Raw genomic sequence first — 19,980 nt, 5'->3', positions numbered from 1 at the left:
AGGTGTCAGAATACACAGTGCATGACAGGTCAGGGCTGTTTTGGCAGCAAAAGGAGGACCGACAATATTAGGCAGGTGGTCATGATGTTATGCCAGGTCGATGCAGTTTGGAATAAGACTCGGGTAGGAGGCGTGGCCTGACCTTTAAGCACACTGGTTTGTTCTCTTTTCTTTACTCAATTAAATTAGATGCATAGAAAAATAACTTCATCCTCTACATGTTTTAACAGTTATTATTTGCTGTAAGGGGAAAAAATTGTGTAATTTTTTGGTCAAAACTATTCCAGTATTTCAGGGTTTTCACTTTAGGGCCTGGCTGTGAGGGCAAAAAAAGAAAAAGGCGTCTGAGCACAGTGCTGCAATTTAACACAGATCCTGGAATTTTGGAAAGGATCTTTCTTCTAATTGTTTACATTATCCTAAGCGAGTGAGGGAGGGTGTGTGTATGTGTGTGTGTGTGGTGTGTTTATGCAGACACTCGGAATGCTGGAGGAATGGACCTAAACCCTTCTGAATAAACCAGTATGAATATAATCATTGGAATCCTTTTTCCTCAGAATATAACGGTTCTGTCTGTGACGAATTCTTACGTGTCCAAGTCTGCAGAAGAGACACTGGTTTCTACTCTTCAGCATCTGTCTTTGCACACAGGCAGACCATTTATAGCTTAATAGCACACTAATTTTTCAGGGTCGTATTCTTACAGCACTTAGTATTAGGTGATGTTCTTTTTTACAGGACAAAAGAAACCAATCCAGCAGACTGTCTATCTATTCGATGCTTGGTGTAGAGTATTTGTAAGAAATGAAACTGATTATCAGAGGTACTAAAAACGCTATGTCGAGTCATTTGTCAGTCACGTCCATAAATATTTTTCACTAATGCTCTTGTGAATTCATTCTCTTGAATGAGCAAATCCCAACAGCCACACCCTAGTGGAAAAACTTCCTGGAAGATTAGGGGTTATTTTAACAGCAAAGGCAACAGTCACAGGTGGGTGTGATGATCAGGTGTCCACATACTTTTGGCTGTATAGTATAAGACCTGTGAGGTCCCAAACTGTGTAGTTTGTATACAAGCAAGCTGAAGTCAGTATAGTAATTAATTACAGTAATTTACAGTAATTATACACTAATCAGGCATAATATTATGATGACCTGCCTAATATTGTGTTGGTCCCCCTTTTTCTGCCAAAACAACCCTGACCCATCGAGGCATGGACTCCACTAGATCCCTGAAGGTGTGCTGCGGTACCTGGCACCAAGATGTTAGCAGCGGATCCTTTAAGTCCTGTAAGTTGCAAGGTGGGGGTCAGACTTGTTTGTCCTCCCACAAATGGTCAACTGGATTGAGATCTGGGGAATTTGGAGACCAGGTCAACACCTCAAACTCATTGTTGTGCTCATCAAACCTTTCCTGAACCATTTTTGCTTTGTGGCATGGCGCACTATCCTGCTGAAAGAGACCACTTTTGATAGACACTGACCACTGCAGACCGGGAACACCCCACAAGAGCTGCAGTTTGGGAGATGCTCTGATCCAGCAAGGTCGTGGCCCTCGTCAAACTCGCTCAAATCCTTACTCTTGTCCATTTTTCCTGTTTCTAACACGTCAACTTTGAGGACAAAATGTTCACTTGCTGTCTAATATATCCCACCCACTAACAGGTGCCATGATGAGGAGATAATCAGTGTTCATAATGTTATGCCTGATCGGTGTACATCTACAAAGTGACCTATATGGCAACCTGGTGTATCATTTATTCCTCTTCAGTAAGTGCTTCATCCTGAGATATGGTGGATCCTGAGCGTATTCACACTCATTCACAGGTAGACACATCACTAACACTAACACACATACTGGCATGTTCTTGGGACGTTGAAGGAAACCTGTGAACCCACATGTAAAACATCACCCGAGCCAGAAATGAACTGGTGACCCTGCAGCTGTGACGTGAAAATACTATTAATAAACACAGATACATGTTTATGATGCATTCCTTTAATTACAAGTAAAAAAAAGAAAAGAAAAGAAAGTTCTCGCAGCTGCTTCATTCCTCTCTCATAATAGATGACTGTTTAAATATAGATTTAATACAAAAATTAAAAAATGCAAATGTGTTAACTATGTGTGGATGTTCTTCACAGAGTCTGATTCTCTACTACTTTCTATTTCCTGTTTCTTGTTTTGCAGCATGGCTTATGAAATGTCTCCTCACTGATTTTTTTTTGTCTTGTTTACTGTATATTTTGTAAAATAAACATAAAAAGGTAATCTGTAATATAAAGGGGTGGGGGGGGGTCAGGCCTGCATGTAGCAAGAACACACTGGAGCACTTTGAGACAGGATACTGAACCGTTTTTGCTTTAAAAAATACAACGGATTTCTAAAATGCTATCCCGTAATCCTATTTTAAGTCGCTAACCTTGATGTCATGAGCTTGAGAGAATAAAAATACGTTTCTGCTGTTCGGCAAAGAAACAAATCAATAATATGCATACTTTTTTTTTTTTTTTAAAGTTTCTATCATACAGCCCTTGTGTTGCAGCTTGAGTCGACTGAATGAACCCGGTCCATGAAATCCTCCACTGAGAGACTCTGAATGTGAGGTAATGAGTCGTTCTGAGTGGCCGAGAGTGCAGGAGGTAGTGTAAGTGCTTCTCCGTCACCATCAACTGTTGTTCGAGGGACGCTCGGGTTTCAGCCTGATGGCCCACGAGTTAGCTGAAATGACACTGCCGCGCCGGTGGATCTGGCATGTGTATGTCCCCTCGTTGAATTCGTTAGCCACGATGCGCAGATTGCGATCTTTGATGGCTATGTAGCCAGGGATGGAGGTCAGCAGCTGTTCTCCATCCTTATACCACCTGAAGAATAGATCACACTGATATTAGAGCTGTTGTAATGTACACACTTTGCTGCTGGAAAAGAAGAAATTTATTTGTCACATATACATTACTGCACAGTGAAATTCTTTCTTCGCATATCCCATCCTTGGAGGTTGGGGTCAGAGCACAGGGTCAGCCATGATACAGCGCCCCTGGAGCAGAGAGGGTTAAGGGCCTTGCTCAAGGGCCCAACAGTGGCACCACCATTGGTCCGGTCTCTTTATATTTTCGAGCAAAACCAAGTACAACATATTTTATATATTAACTTTAATATTTATAATTCATTTTTACTAAAAAAAACTCCACCCTCTTTTAAATATGCACGGATGTATGAATATGCATGATATGCAAATTGAAAGAAAACGCCTCCATTTTCATGCCATTGCAAGCAATCCCCCTTTACCCTCACTACCAAAGTTATGCTAAGCTACTGAGTACTTGGTTTAACAAAAAAAAAAAAAAAAAGGGCAAGGGGCCACAGTGAGGAACTCGGTCTGAATGTAAGCAGCAGCCATGTATGTCCTAAAAGAAGCCATTTTTTCCACTAACATCAGGGAAGTGTGACTGTAAAAGAACAAAACATTTATTTCTCATCATTGCTTACTGATGCTGTGTAACCATGCTGTATTGCTGACTACACACTTGAATACCTGATTCTGATTGGTCAGCAAATTTCTGTAAGAGTGTGGCTCTTATATTAATGGCAGCTGAAAACCGTTATGGGTGTAAATGTTGATGTGGTGAAGGAGTCTCCAGTGTCAGTGCCTTGTAATACACAGAGGTAAAGCTGGAAATCACTGGAAGTTTTCCTCACGATGGATAAAACTGGTTTATACTGGGAGAAAACAAACGATGATGAGAGAAATGACCGGAACGTTAAGCGTAAGTGTAAATGAATTCGGGGGCACGCTGGCTTAGTGGTTTTCATTTGCATGTTCTTCCCATGCTTCACATGTTTCCTCCCTCAGGCCAAAGACGTGCATTGTAGGCTGACTGACATCTCTAAATTGTCCGTGGTGTGTGACTGTGTGTGTGTGTGTCTGTGATGGGTTGTCCCCCATCATGTGCACTGAGTCCCCAGGGATAGGCTCCAGGCTTTCCTGTGACGCTGTAGGATAAGTGCTACACAAAATGGATGGATGTGAATGAATAAAACAGTATGAAAGTATGAGATAAAAGTAATTAAATAAAATATTGTTCAGGGTGGTAACGGCAAGTCTGGTTTCAAATCACACCAAGCGGGTGCTGGTTATTTTTCTATAACAGAAAATCCTGTCATGTTAGCTGATAGTATGTCATTTACATATCCCTTACCCAGAGCTCATTTCATACAACTGAGCCATTAAGGGTTAGGTTAGACACCTGAGATTAAAACTCACAACCTTCTAAGCTTCTGATCCAACACCTTAACCACTACGTTACCACATCCCCCGGCATGGTTTGCAGTGGTCATGTTAGCTGATAGTTAGTTTTCTGCTAGTATGTAGTTGTCACAGGTGGACAGGAGAGAGGCTGTAGTATCTAAGTGTTGGTTTGCATTCTCAGCACATCTTTAGCCAAAGTATACAATAAAAACTCTTTAAATGAAAAATTCAGTGAGAAACAGTGCTCTAAAAGCCAACACTATACTGCCTGGGATACATATGATGCCTATGTGTGTGTGTGTGTGTGCTTACAGGTGTGAGTAGAAATAAGACAAAGCAACCTAACACCCACTTTTCTATCTGAAATTTCCATTTGCACCACTTTTTCTATTCCTTCGGTACTCTTAAAAATGACTTTGTTTTAGGAAGTTCATTTCTATTTTAAACACTAAATACACCCTCGATTTTGTAAGCCCCGCCTTCACACTCTCACAACACCCTGTCTGCTATATAGAGTTACTATAAAAGACAAAGAACACTCATACACAGTGCCTCCTGTAGTCTTGCCTCCTATATTATGGAGTAAGTTCTGTACAGTTATTCCTAGTAGTTGCCTATTACAAGTCTTGCCCTCCTTGCCTTACTCTCTTGGATTTGGTCTTTGTGATTATGTTTTGCCTCAAACATGGTTTATCATTTTTGTGATTTTAGAATGTGGATTTTATTGGATTTGATTTAGTCTCAGATTATCTGGATAATACACAATCATTCCTGTTGAAAAAAAAACAAACATTTATAGTATTTCAGGAAAAATGTATTTAAGTAAAAATGTCAAATATGCATTAAGTGTGTGCACTACCTGACTTTTGGAGGCACTTTCATGTTTTTGGTCCCACAGCGGAAGCCCACTACTTTCCCCCGAGGCACCATCTTGATCTTGACGTTAGCAGGAGGAGGAGTGGGAGTCGACCCAGCTTCCGGGGGCTCTGAGGTGCACACAAATCTCTTATACTCCAAAATGCTTTTATACTCTAAAAATACTCTAAAACTGCTGGAATTTTTTTATTTTACTGACAGCATCTCACCGTAACACAGGTCACAGCGCTGAGGGCAGTGTTTCTTCATGAAACTCCGTCTACTCTCGCAGAAGCCTAACCGCGCCCAGGGGTCGCACACGCGCTTCTTATCCAAGCAGCCTGAAAACACATGCATGCATGTATTTATACTTATGTGGATCAGTTCTCATAGAAGAATTGAAGCCTGAGAAACAGATAAAACCAGGCAGAGAATATTCACAAAATAACAATCGACCTGTACTTAAAACAAACGTCTTAATAGTTCCAGTAGTTACACTTATATTGCCAAAAGTTTTGGGACACCCCTCCATTGAATTCAGGTGTTGTTTTTCAGGGGTTGAGCTTGACCCCTTAGTTCCAGTGAAAGGAACTCTTCAGCATACCAAGACTTTTTGGACTATTTCATGCTCCCAACCTTGTTGGAACAGTTTGGGGATGACCCCTTCCTGTTCCAACATGACTGCACACCAGTGCACAAAGCAAGGTCCATACCTGAGTCCTGACCTCAACCAGATAGAACACCTTTGGGATGAATTAGAGCGGAGACTGTGAGCCAGGCCTTCTCGTCCAACATCAGTGCCTGACCTCACAAATGCTCTTCTAGAGAGAGATTCCACAAAACTTCCTATAAACTCACACCTAAACCCTGTAGAAAGCCTTCCCAGAAGAGTTGAAGCTGTTATAGCTGCAAAGGGTGGGCCAACTCCATATTAAACCGTACAGATTAAGAAAGGGATCTTATTAAAGTTCATGTGCATCTAGACGTCCCAAAACCTTTGGCAATATAGTGTATGTAACATCTGCAGGACCCATTCAATCTGTTTAGTAGTAGTCTTAAATTATGTGGTGTATCCTCCATACAAATGTAAATGACTTATAATATGGAGCCAAAAAAGTTACTACTTATCCAGAGCTTCTTACGTTTATCTCATTTATAATTGAGCAGTTAGGGGTTAAGGGCCTTACTCAGGGGCCCAACAGTGGCAGCTTGGTAGTCCTGGGACTACTGAGCTCACAACCTTCCAATCAATCCAGCATTATTTCACCACTACTATAACATTAATATAGTATAATAAAGTATTACGACACATTAATACACAGCCATACTCTTATAGAAAATAAATCCACACCTTCTGACCAATCAGAAGTCAACAGTGTTGTGGTATAAAGACATATAATTTATACCATCAAGTGTGTCAGGTTGTCACAGTTGTTCCTACAATGCCATGAGTATAAATGTGTATATTGATATATTAAACATAAAAAATAACTAAACTAAATCAGCTTGCAGGCCCCTGAACATTAATAGGAATTAGTAGCTTTAAGCAATAATAGGTTTAAAATGTTAAAACTTTAGGACTTCCTCCAATCTCCTTCATGTTCTTCATGAACATTTGGATGATCTCAGCTGTACTTTCCATCCCCTGGTAGCACACCTTTTTTCAGATTAGGACTGAGGGTCTCTTCAACGTATTCTGCTAATTTGTCTTTTTTTGTTGCCTTAGTAATTTTTTAACTCTTTGGATTGAGCAGTGAATTATATCACATGGTCTCACTGTTGTGTTCCATTCATTCGAACCAAAAACACTAAACGTCCGCTTCTGTGGCTTGTACTCTTGTGTTACTTGTTTTTTAAATGCTTGGTCTAACTATTTTTGGTTTCTCTTCCAAAGGAATTTTGGGAAATCCACCTTGTTCACATTAATAAACCTGTGACTGTATTTCACATGCTCTTTCCCAATCATTGACCTTCTCAAGTGACCGCAAAGCAGGCTGTAAAATATCATTCCAATTGGAGAGCAAATCCCTGATATGATTGTAGTAAGAGTCTACAGAATCTACAGTCTGGGCTAGAAAGAAATCAACCCCAGCCTCACTTCTTAATAATGCAACAGGTATTAGTGTTCCTTAGTTCTAAAAAATCCAAAACAATCCACCTTAAGACATTTGTTAACATTTAACAGTCATTTTGCTCTGGATGCCAAAAATGAAATCTTACACTGATGTAAGACAGAGGAGCTCAGCCCTGCGATCCCTATTTACACCCTGAAAGAGCACCACCATTTATACCCCCATTTCCTTGCTACATATCACAACCTTATTTCCAGTCTGTCATTGTTTTGGTTAATGTTCCCTTAAGCCTCGAATCGACGTCGCTCTTCTGTATTTCAGTCATCCCTGATTAGTGGTAGCTCTCTGGTTTGAGTCTTGAGCGCTTTTTGTATTTGTTCGCTCTCTGTTTTAAATAAACCTTCCTGGAAATGTGTCGACCTCGTCCTTATTACTACGCTGGCCCCTCAATGAACTGGCCTGTTGCCAAACTGAACTTCTTGGGTCTACTATACAACAACACAGAAGACAACACACTGATTTCCTTGGTGTTTGTTCTTCCTGCTAGTGGTTAAGGTCTTGCACTAATGACAAGAAGGTTAGAAGAAGACATCCCAGAACTTCCAGGTGCAAAGCCCTTCACCCTCAGCTGCTTGTCATAGTGGCTCACTATGATCTTTTGTAAAGAAAAAACAAAAGCTGGTTTTAGCTGGTTTACCATAAAGACGCTGAATCCCCCAGATGTCATCCTGAGCGATGTCTCGCTGCCCCGTGTACGTGGCGTTGGGGTGCATCAGAGCGCTGGGGTCACGTGAATGCCACAAACCGAGAGCGTGACCGATCTCATGGGCTGCTACCTGGACCAGGTCATTAAGCCATACACCTGTGTGGTGTAGAAAGAACAGATATATGGATGACACCCAGAAATACTATAAATGGCATTTTAAATGCCTCGACCTTTCATGCCTACATTTCTATTTGATATTAAAACAAAGTAATAAATCGATAAAATATACATTTCTGTGAGGTCTTATTCTTTTACATCTAATGTGGGATATATGGGACATATTGCTACCTCAGGAAGAAAGTTTAAATACATTTTTGGACTGAGAAACAGCCAGTGTAATGTTTTGTAACTTATAATTACTCTACTCAGTTCTTGGTTTAAAAAAGTATTGCTTCATCTAATGTGTCTAAGGGCTGGATGCTTCAGAACAAATGAAGGTTTGTCTCATCCATAAAGTCTTCCACTAAATCAAACAGGCACAAAATATCACAAAAGTAATGATCCCCGTACACTAAACCATCATTTTTTATGCGTACCCTGCTTCCAGCTGAAACGAGATTTGCCCAGGATCCAGAACTCGTGGTTGTCAAAGTGAATCTCCCCCCTCGGGGGCAGGAAGGCATGAGCCAGCTCTCCGTTCAGCCCGTCAAAGCAGGGGTGCAGCGGAGACCACCAGCAGTCTGTGTGATTAAACGTGTAGAAACCTGTGCCGGAACACATCTGCAGCTGATCAGTGGGCAGTTTATTTATAGTACATTCTGGAAAAAGTCTCTCAAGGTATTAGATGAGAACATTAGGGTCAGGATTCTCAAGCACACACAACCTACTTCCTATTGTTCATTTAGCTGGAATGAGTAAACAAGCTCAAGTACATAAGCTAAAATAAAATAAATTTATAAACAAGTCAATGAATCTGTGAAATTAAGGCAAAATCAAGCAATATTTGGAGGAGCTTGCAATTTCTCAAAATTAGCTGCAGATTTGGGCCAAGACATATCAGTCAGTCAAAGCCCTCTTCCAGTCATGGGTGTCGAACCCGAGTACAGCTATCATTTAAAGTAATTACATATAAGTCTTAAATGGTAGGAGTTTAAAAGAAGGATCCTATGCTTGCAACTTCACTGATTCAAGTAGTTTTCTGCAAAAAAAGTGCAAAAATTTCTGCAAGTTTCATCGTAAATTCTGAAGAAGAAAAAGCTGCAGCACAATCAAGCATTTTTTCCGCAACAATCAGAAAAAAACGTCACCGAAATACTGGAAGAACCGATTTAGCTGTCCTGGATTCAATTATTCAAGACATGTTTGTGTCCAAAACTTAAGACAAAGTGTGCATTTCCTGTATTTGAACTTCAACTTCAACACTGAATTAAGGATGCATAAATGAGCCGATTTCACCAGCTTGATTCCCATGTACACTTTATACTTATTTATTATTCAGTCTGCTTGTGATTTAGCCTGTTTACTGTGGCTAGAACTGAATTAAAACAAGACACCCCATAATATTCACGATCCAGCTTAAATGATCCTGTATCAGAAAACCTGAAACTGTCAGAAACAAATACAGGACAAAAAAAAAAAAAAAAAAACCCTCTAATCAAATATTATACAAGACAGTGTGTAATAACATCATGAAGGCAGCTAAGGTTTTGATCGTTCATTATGCATTGTTTAAAATCTTAAAGGATGCCCCAGATTAAGATGATCTCCTTCAGATGATGGAGATCAGGAAGATTCTCAGAGATAGATACAGAGCTAATGTAGTTCAAGCTCACCAATAATGATATCAGCACTCTTGTTAGGACTGGTGATTTCTGTAAAGGTCAGAGGCGAGACGTCGCTCCATTTGGTGAAGGCGATACCGATGGCTTTACGGGTGTCGTCTTTATTCAGCGTGTTGGGGAACGTTGTGATCCTTGAAGAAAAAAAAAACCCATCAGTTAAAACACACACACAGACTCTCATAAGCTGCATATGATGCTATTTATCATGTTTTGTGGGATAATGTAGGATTACGCAGCATCACTGACAGTTTTTCCACACAATTGAGGGTCAGGGTTAGAATGAAGTGCATATTATACTATAAGAAGATACCCTTTGTGAAAGCTAATAATCCAACAGAAGTCCTGCATCAATGCTTTAATAAGCATGATAAAGCATAAGCTATATGTAGTTTCGCAGACTAAAACATTCTTTACACAAAGCAGATAGAGGCTGTGGGACACTGAGTGCTTATGAGCATCAGCTAAGCGCTGGATATTCCAAATGATGTGAAGTTCACTGTACAGACTCATTCATTTACACAATTTTCTTAAATGATCAATCTATCCTAAACATGACACTGAAAAGCTGCTTTGGAGTCCAGACCTTCTGCCCTCTGTCTGAACGTCTGGCTATGAGAGTCTAGCAGCATGGCGTGTGACTTTTGTTTTCTTAGCATCAGCTTCATCACTCAAGTTCATGACTGGAATGAAAGAATTGTCCAAATATATGATGTAGGGCCACATATCCGTGGTGTTTGTTTGTTTCCTGTGACTCATAACTGACCACTCATTTCTACCCGCAAAAGGATCTCTAATCTAGTCATAATCATGTGTTCAGTGAGCTTTTCTTTAGGTTTTGTTATAAAATAAATTGTGTCTCTCCTCAACATGTGAAAGGTCATGTTTTTCAAACATTTCTTGGAGTCTGAAGGTTTACGTGACCGTTAAGAAGCACCTCTTCATCTCGGGTTTTCTTGCTGGAGAGGAAACGACAGCAGTAGCTAGATAAAGATGAGGACACTGACAAGATACATATTCTTTCCTGGGCTATTGTTTCATATCATATACACTGAACAGGCATAACATCATGACCACCTGCGAAACAGCCCTGACCCGTCATGCACTGTGTATTCTGACACCTTTCTATCAGAACCAGCATTAACTTCTTCAGCAATTTGAGCAACAGTAGCTCGTCTGTTGGATCGGATCACACGGGTCAGTCTTCACTCCCCATGTGCACCAATGAGTCTTGGCCGCCCATGACCCTGTCACCGGTTCACCACTGTTCCTTCCTTGGACCACTTTTGATAGATACTGACCACTGCAGACCAGGAACTCCCCACAAGAACTGCGGTTTTGGAGACGCTCTGATCCAGTCGTCTAGCCATCACAATTTGGCCCTTCATCAAACTCGCTCAAATCCTTACTCTTGTCCATTTTTCCTGCTTCTAACACATCAACTTTGAGGACAAAATTTTGATTTGCTGCCTAATATATCCCACCCACTAACAGGTGCCATGATGAGGAGATAATCAGTCTTATTCACTTCACCTCTCACTGCTCATAATGTTTCGCCTGATCGGTGTATGCCTCAGACACTGAGAGTAATATGAACATTCCTTCCTTCTTTCTTTCCTTCCTTCCATCTATACTCTTTCATTCTTTTCTATCACCAACCACTGGACACTCGTTACATTAAATTGTTAAATCTGATCCTTTAAAATTCACAAACTGCCCTCTGTCTCACTTGTAGGTGATGTTGAAGTGCTCCCACTTGTAGCCCAGCGGGTTGATGGCGAATCGTTTGACTCGAACTGGTGATTCTCTCCGTCCTCCACTCTCAGACGCATGACACTCCTGATGACCAAAACACAACACAATGTTCATAACATGCTTGTCTGAATTTTACTTTTTTTTTTTGTCCTGGAGCTGCAGATTAATCAGACTATATGCACTAATTTATGCGAACGATTTGATCATATGGAACAATCTAGACACAAATATGAATATATCGCTCATAATAGGCTTACGTAAAAATGACAAATTCTTAAAGCCCTGAGTGTCTACATTGATATGAGCTACAAACCTCCATTGTGGAGTGTGACATGACAAAGACATTCAATGCTGAACATGGGCACAAGCAAAACAGGCAGAAATTTCACTTTTAAATATCAACTAAAAAAATTATTGCAAGCTCTGGTGCTAAAACAGCTCGTCAACTGAATCTGGTTCTATGTAAACTTCTGTTAAAGTGAAAGGTACAGATAATGGATGCTGCTAATATCACGAAAACAACAGGATGAAAAGATCAACCAATATAATTAGGCATTTTTGTGCGAGAGCTGGAGTGCAGATATCCGTCTGATATATCCGAGTTCAAACTGCAACAATTCCGCATTATTTCCGTTCCTCTATCCCTCTCTTTCCTTTGCACCCTTTAGTCCTTTGATCACTCAGCCGCTCTGTGGCAAACCTGCCTCTTTTATTATCTTAGGAAGGATCAGGCATGCACACCAGGCCGGCAGACATTAGCTCATGTTAATGAACAAGTCGTAACATTTCTAGCTCAAACGTTCCACACAAAGCGCACAGCTCTTACACATCTCATTGAAAATTCATATAAAAACTACAAATGCAATGCTAGAAGTGTAGCTCTTACAGAGAAAGGGAGGGAGGGGGGGTAGGATACAGAGCATACAAAGTCATAACCATGAAAGAGGCTTAAAAGAAGTGAAGAGGGCAGAAGCGCTACAGAAAGGAAGCGAGGCACTGAAATAATGCCGCCCAGATGTTGAACCCGAATCCCTACAGCAAGCCTCCGTCCTCCGTCTCCTCGTTTTACCAGCTGCACATCTTTTAGCCGGAGCTGAAATATCTGTCACCCACATGTGAAGAGAAGCACATTCGCTCCTCCTCCAGCTCCTTCAAGTGACCTTTTTCTTCACTCTTTTCATGTCATTTTCTCACAGGACTTTTAAATCGATCCAAGAAAAGCACCCGGTCATGAAGAAGCTACAGTGAATAACTTCCCTAAACTGTCTGACAGCCAGGACTGTGAAGCATGCCTTAATAGTCTGTGATGAGGCTATGCACCGTCAATGATCATGTCTTACACATACTTTATTTGGTGTAGAGGCTCGCGTTAAAATTACATTTTCTCGCAGAGATCTGTGGCTTAATATGGACAAAATCTGTTTCCAAACCCACTCACACAGCTTCACAGTTTTGTCTGGATTCTCTGCACTATGCTGAGGTTTTGTACTTAACGTATTTGTATTTCCTTTATCTACAAGAGACTCTTGGATGGTATTAACATATAGAAGACACATGCTATATGGACGAAACATCAGACCCATATGTGACTCTTCCACAAACACAAATTTGGAAGAAAACAATTGCCTTCAGTGTCTTTGTATAACACAGCATTACAATTTCCCTCTCCCAGGCCCAAACCTATTCCAGCATGACAGAGCCCCTGATGAAGCCATGACTGAATACGTTGTCGAATGAACTGGATCACTGACTGCACCCCAGGTCTCCTCTCCTAACATCTGTGATTGACTTCACTAATGTTCTTTTGGTTGAACTGCCACAGATTCCCACAGCCACGCTCCAAAATATAGTGGAAAGCCTTCTCAGAAGAGTGGAGGTTGTAATAACAAGAAAGTGGAGGGAGTAGAAAGGAGGCACACAGGGGAGTGATGGTCAGGCGTGCACAAACATCTGGTCAGACATTGTATGACATCTATAAAAGTTCAAGTTGCACTTAAACAAGCAAGCGCTCTTGCTTATACAGCATTTTTATCCACAAGATTTCCTCCAGCTCCCAAATCAATGGTGTCTCTGCTCTCAAAGGCTTCAAGACTGTGTTCAGTTCGCAAGAAATGTTTGGTTTTCTGTCAGAAAGCGCATTAATATCTGTTGCTGTAGCACCTTTGCCTCACGCCTCCAGGGATGCGGGTTCTCCACCCATTTCTGTTGTGTAAGTGTCAATTCAACTGAATCCTTCAGAGAGAGGTCTTCATCATGATCCTCCGACTGCCCTCTTAAGCTCGTTTCTCTCAGGACCGCATGACTGCAGACCAGTACAACTGCAAGTTATTGATTTTTCCCTGGGTTTTATGACACTAAATAATGAATCAACATTTTCCTCCCGAGGTTTGGATCAGCGGGTTACAATATGCTGATTTCAAGGAAGAGTTTATTGGTGTGCAAAATGCATATCCATACACTGAGCATGCTGATGGCTGGATAATTTAATTTGGGGTACAATAACCCTACCTACCTTGCTGACTCCTGAGTAATAGAAATTCCACTCTGAAACATGGTAATTATGTATATATATATATATATATATATATATATATATATATATATATATATATATATATATATATATATAGAAATAGTACATGATTCTGCTGCTCTTGTTTGGCGCTGTATTTTCATTGTTAGTGGTTTTGTGCAGCACTGATATGAAACTGACACTTAATAAGAGAAAGATATTTCCACAACCTTAGACATACGGGATAAGGGTCAAGGTTTGGATGGATGCAAGACCTTAAGAGAAAAGACCAAGAGCTTCTTTTCTCACTCACCATTTTCTCAATGTTCATCATGAGAAAATCAGTGCACAAAGCCATTGACTTTGGAAGCTTTTGAGCATTTTTTGTATAGATGAGGAGCTAAGAGACTGGACAGACTAAAACACTAAAGCACCGCTGCATCACCATCTTTAGGTAGAAATGAATTTATCTGCAGACATTCGAACTGCATTGTGGGTAATATAGGAACACCTTAGCCATTTTTTAAAACTAAGATAAAACACCTAAGATAAAGTGTCAGATAAATCCATTACTTTGCAACTTCTAGCAGATGTTATTTTGCTTCACATTCTGTCAGCCTTATTTCAGAATGTATGCAAGTCTAACTAATGAATATTAATGAATTTCGGGGCTCTAGCCATGAATATTCATGAGGGGTGGGTGTTCTCAGTGAAATTAGTCTGAGGGAGATACTCTAAACAAACAAACTAACATTTTTATTTATTCATTTATTTATTTTTTTTACAGATTTTCCAAGTAAAATTACCTGAGATGTGTTTCCTACACTGCAGTAATACAAAAACTTGATCATATCATCTGTAATAAATAAACTTCAAGTGTATTGATTGTCTTAGCAACACTTGCTAGAATTTCTTCCTTCCTTCTCGCCACCAAAACCGAAAAAATTGTATTGCTCATGTTTGGTACTTACTTTTCAGTGACTAATTTGTTTGTCTGTATAACGCTTTCTATACAACAAAATAACGATATTTAACTATTTTGGAAGCAATATAAACTATATTGCCAAAAGTTTTGGGACACTGCTCCAAATCATTGAATTCAGGTGTTGTTTTTCAGGAGCTGGGCTTGGCCTCTTAGTTCCAGTGAAAGGAACTCTTAATGCTTCAGCATCTCAAGACATTTTGGACAATTTCATGCTCCCAACTTTGTGGGAACAGTTTGGGGATGATCCCTTCCTGTTAAAAACATGACTAAACCTGATAGAACACCTTTGGGATGAATTAGGGTGGAGACTGCGAGCCAGACCTTCTCGTCCAACATCAGTGCCTGACCTCACAAATGCGCTTCTAGTGGAATGGTCAAAAATTCCCATAAACCTTGAGGAAAGCCTTCCCAGAAGAGAGTTGAAGCTGTTACAGCTGCAAAGGGCGGGCCAACTCCATATCACATTCATGTGCATGTAAAGGCAGACGTCCTAAAACTTTTGGCAGTATAGTGTATCATGTAGAATCGTGTTCACATTTGATTACATATCGTATTGAGCACATTTAGACTGCTTATCTCTGTTTAAACGTTTATGTGTAAAGAAAGTAAACTGAGCTCTGAGATCTGGGGGGACTGTAAGGTAATATGTTTTCATGAAAAGGCTCAAAGCCAAAAAGAAAAGAAAAAAGAAAGGATTTATTAAATGAACAGAGCATCTGGTAGGTCTACTTATTCCTCAGCATCTAGACTGGATATTATGTTGTATTATATGTATTATGTATGGTATGTGGTACTATGATTAATGAATGTGATTACTTAATTAATTGGTTTCCTTACCTGGTCTCTCCTCCAGATGTCGGCAGAAAACAGTATCACCAACACTAACAGTGCCAGAGGTGCAATTCCTACCCAAATCCAGCGCATCTCCAAAACACAGCCTTTTGATCAGATTTTCTACAAGCCGTTTATATAAAGCACAGTTTATTCTGAACACCACTCATGCGCCGTGGGTCTTTATTCCTCCATCCAAAATCCCGGGGGCAAACCCTGCAAAACTGTCCATCCGAAAGATTAAAAGTATTTTCCCACATCCACACAAAACTTTCGCATTTCACCAGTCCACCTTGCTTCACACACAGAGACGGCGTTTATTCACGTTTACTGCTGTTTTATTTGCACCCGAACTTTAACCATGTGTCCGAGAGCGCGGAGATCTGGAGCTCTGTGGAGAGAGCGATTCACCAAGGAACCGACTCTCTTAAGGCGAATCGCTCGTGTGAATCGGTTCGCGCGGTCGAAGTTGTTTAAACATGCTATGTAGAGTCCCTAAGCACTTGGTGATTTATCAAGACAATTCTTTAGTAATTCACACACAGTTGCTGTGTGTTGCTGGGTCTATGGGCATGCTCTCCAAAGAGAATATATTTTAGAGCAGTCAGTTCAACCATATACACTATATTTGCAAAAATTTTGGGACACCCCTCCAAATCATTGAATTCAGGTGTTGTTTTTTCAGGGTTTGGGCTCGGCCCCTCTTAATGCTTCAGCATACCAAGACATTTTGGATAATTTCATGCCCCCAACTTTGTGGGAACAGTTTGGGGATGACCCCTTCCTGTTCCAACATGACTGCGCACCAGTGCACAAAGCAAGGTCCATAAAGAAATGGATGAGCGAGTTTGGTGTGGAGGAACTTCACAGAGTCCTGACCTCAACCTGATAGAACACCTTTGGGATGAGTTAGAGCGGAGACTGCGAGCCAGACCTTCTCGTCCAACATCAGTGCCTGACCTCACAAATGCGCTGCTAGTGGAAAGGTCAAAAATTCCCATAAACACACTCCTAAACCTTGTGGAAAGCCTTCTCAGAAGAGTTGAAGCTGTTATAGCTGCAAAGGGCGGGTCAACTCCATTCACGTGCATGTAAAGGCAGGCGTCCCAAAACGTTTGGCAATACTGTACTAGATGTGTATGAGATAGCACACAGTACATATAGTTTGCATTAGGCATGAATTTAATATGACTTAAATGCTATCTAACAGCTTACAACAGGCAGAGATCAAGAGATTCGCTAAAATAATTACTGAGTGAGTAAAACCACGACAACGACTGCATTCTTGCTAAAACTCCCAAAGGATTTCTGTGATGGAAAGAATGTGTAAATCTCTAAATCTAAAAATATTAGCCCTAATATGTATATGAGAATCAAGAAAAAAAGGCTTAACAAGAGATCAGTAAGATTTCAACGGGAAAAATCTTCCTAGCAGAACATTTCCCAGAGCATCACACCAGCTTGCCTTCTTCCCACAGTGCAAGCAATACACAAACACCAGGATGGTATTCTTTACATTTTTACATTGACAGCATTTGTCAGAAGCTGTTATCCAGAGCGACTTTACAGAAGAGCTTTGAAGACTCTATCAATGAATAAATCGATACCGGTTCACTAGGTCACTGACTAAGAATACCATCAGTCTAAAAACTCTGATGGGAGGTAATATAGCAAGGAAAACACACATTTTTTCCATGGGAACTTTGGGACTGGCTGCACTGTGTGTACTGAAACCTTTCTATCATAGCCAGCATTAACTTTCTCTTCTGTGGGATCACACCAGTCGGGATAGCTTTCTCTCCCAACGTTCATCAATGAATGTTTTGCTTTTGGCAACTACTAACCACTTCCTTCCCAGGAACACCCCACAAGACCTTCTGTTTTGAGTCAGTCATCTACATCTCACAATTTGCCCCTTTTCAAAGTCACTCATGTCCTTAAACTTACATTTTTCCTGCTTCCAACACATCAACTTTGAGAACTGTGATTGTTCACTCGCAACCTGTTATATCCCACCCCTTAACAGGTAATAAGATAATCAACGTTATTCACTTTACTTATCACTGGTTTAAATGTTACTGATGTAACAGTTTTAAAAATATTGAAGATTTATAGAAAGCAAAGAGACATAACATTATAACCACTGAGAGGTGAAGTGAATAAGACTGATGATCTCCTCCTCATGGCACCTGTTAGTGGGTGGGATATATTAGGCAGCAAGTGAACATTTTGTCCTCAAAGTTGACGTGTTAGAAGCAGGAAAAATGGGCAAGCGTAAGGATTTGACAAGGGCCAAATTGTGATGGCTAGACGACTGGATCAGAGATTCTCCAAAACTGCAGCTCTTGTGGGGTGTTCCCGGTCTGCAGTGGTCAGTATCTATCAAAAGTGACCCAAGGAAGGAACAGTGGTGAACCGGAGACAGGGTCATGGGTGGCCAAGGCTCATTGATGCACATAGGGAGCGAAGGCTGGCCCGTGTGATCCGATCCAACAGACGAGCTACTGTTGCTTAAATTGCTGAAGAGGTTAATGCTGGTTCTGATAGAAAGGTGTCAGAATACACAGTGCATGATGGGTCTGGGCTGTTTTGGCAGCAAAAGGGGGACCAACACAATATTAGTCATGTTATGCCTGGTTGGTGTTTAACAGTATTTTTCAAACTTTAGTGTTTAGTTGGTTTATTAGCTAGCTAACTTCAGTTTTAGCCTTTTGTAACATTCAGACTCTCAGAACAATATAACCGATATTATCTATAACAGGCTACACCACATAGCTTAAAACTTTAATGGCAGGCATCCTGAATCATTTCCACTTCCAAATAATGTGACGCCATTTCCAAAACGTTTTTATCCCAGACAGGTTTCCTTCTGGGTTGAGGCAAAACAAATTTCTTGTAATGACAGATAGTCATGGATCTTTCTTCCTGACCTGTAAAATTACAACAGTAGCCTACGATATGAGATGTGTTGATGATCTGTGTGATTGAGTATGCACTTCTCTTTCTCTCAGAATCCCTGAGCAGAGGTTGAACACGGTGCTACCTGAAAGAGCGAGGTGTGAAATGTCACTTGGGTGTTGTGTTAACATTCACAGCGAATCCACTGAAAGCACCGTGTCAACATTTCATCTACTGTGTTTTGCAAGTCAACTCCAGACAGAACAGGCTGACACTGGCATTTTAAAGGCCTACGCATTAAGCATGCACACGCTGTGCTTCGTCAAAAATCCGCTGTGCAGAACAAGGTGAAAATTTGGCAAAGGCATAGTAGTGTCCTTGGCTAAATGGCCCCCGAGTCTCTAGCTAACCCTGTTAGAGTGTCTGACCTTTGGAGGGCTGAGAGGAAAGCCTGTAGTTTTTCTCAGCATGGTACCTTAACTCTCGGATCATTATTTGAAGACGTCCAGTATGGAGGAAGAGGAAATCATTAGCTTATGATGGATTTCCTTGGCATGAATGGTGCTTTGTTTTGAGTGCCCCTGAATGACCTCCAACTCGATTCAGAATTCATAAGAGTTCAGAACGGCTTTTCTCGTAATGGATGAGTCCTGAATATAAAACAGTCGTCGCTTAATACCTCGATAGGTTAATTGGAATAATAATCAAATTACAATGAAACCCCCAGTTTTGTCAAGATCACCAGCACAACCCCCTGCATGAGGAGAGACGTCCTTACACGGTCGGCTTTCAAACAACCTCTCCAAAAATTTGCTGCCACAGCACTGAATTAATGTATTCCTCGGAATTCTTTTCCAAAGACAAGACAAACAGGGCTTTGATGAAGGACACCTGAGAAGCGCACGCATAACTTGTGGCCTGCATTCTGGCCCAAGGCCGGGGCTTTGGCGAGGCTCCAGGTGACTGCGGAACTAGAGGCTGTTTGACCCTGCGCTGTCACTCAGTCTGGGAAAGAGCAGAGAAGAAAAGAAGAGGGAGGTGGAAGAGCAAAGCGGAGAAAAAGCAGCAAGACAGCAGCTCCTCTTTCACCGAGCATGAGAGACGAGAGTTTAATTGGCCATCGATCCATCAGGCGGACCGTCCTTTGGCATCCGTACCCGCTTAACGATTGACCATGACGTCAGCCTAGACACACACACACACACACACACAGATATACTTTTGCAAGAACAACTTCCTCAACTCAGGCTAAATATATTCCCTAGACCAGGTTTCT

The 19,980-nt window shown here is 40.9% G+C and overlaps 1 protein-coding gene across 1 annotated transcript; it reads right to left on the bottom strand.

The window, feature by feature from the left end:
• Nucleotides 1–1,981: 1,981 nt before the first annotated feature.
• Nucleotides 1,982–16,226, bottom strand: mmp23bb (matrix metallopeptidase 23bb). Its single transcript, XM_058388011.1, has 8 exons — nucleotides 15,813–16,226; nucleotides 11,453–11,562; nucleotides 9,718–9,857; nucleotides 8,482–8,649; nucleotides 7,877–8,041; nucleotides 5,338–5,448; nucleotides 5,112–5,238; nucleotides 1,982–2,867 (listed from the first exon to the last, which is right to left on the bottom strand). Exons 1-8 carry the CDS (start codon nucleotides 15,897–15,899, stop codon nucleotides 2,672–2,674), a joined length of 1,104 nt encoding a protein of 367 aa, XP_058243994.1. The 5' UTR covers nucleotides 15,900–16,226; the 3' UTR covers nucleotides 1,982–2,671.
• Between the last annotated feature and the right edge of the window lie 3,754 nt (nucleotides 16,227–19,980).

This window comes from Hemibagrus wyckioides, linkage group LG04, assembly GCF_019097595.1.
Source record: "Hemibagrus wyckioides isolate EC202008001 linkage group LG04, SWU_Hwy_1.0, whole genome shotgun sequence".
NCBI lineage: Eukaryota > Metazoa > Chordata > Actinopteri > Siluriformes > Bagridae > Hemibagrus > Hemibagrus wyckioides.
The sequence above is the reverse complement of the archived record's forward strand: the minus strand, read 5'-3'. Positions and strand labels throughout refer to the sequence as shown.

Excerpts from the sequence above, each read along its gene's own strand:
- mmp23bb (XM_058388011.1), bottom strand. The coding sequence starts at position 15,899 with ATGCGCTGGATTTGGGTAGGAATTGCACCTCTGGCACTGTTAGTGTTG. Across the intron at positions 8,042-8,481 it reads TCGTTTCAGCTGGAAGCAGG|GTGTATGGCTTAATGACCTG; the intron begins GTACGCATAAAA and ends TACACCACACAG. Across the intron at positions 2,868-5,111 it reads AAAGTGCCTCCAAAAGTCAG|GTGGTATAAGGATGGAGAAC; the intron begins GTAGTGCACACA and ends TCTATTCTTCAG.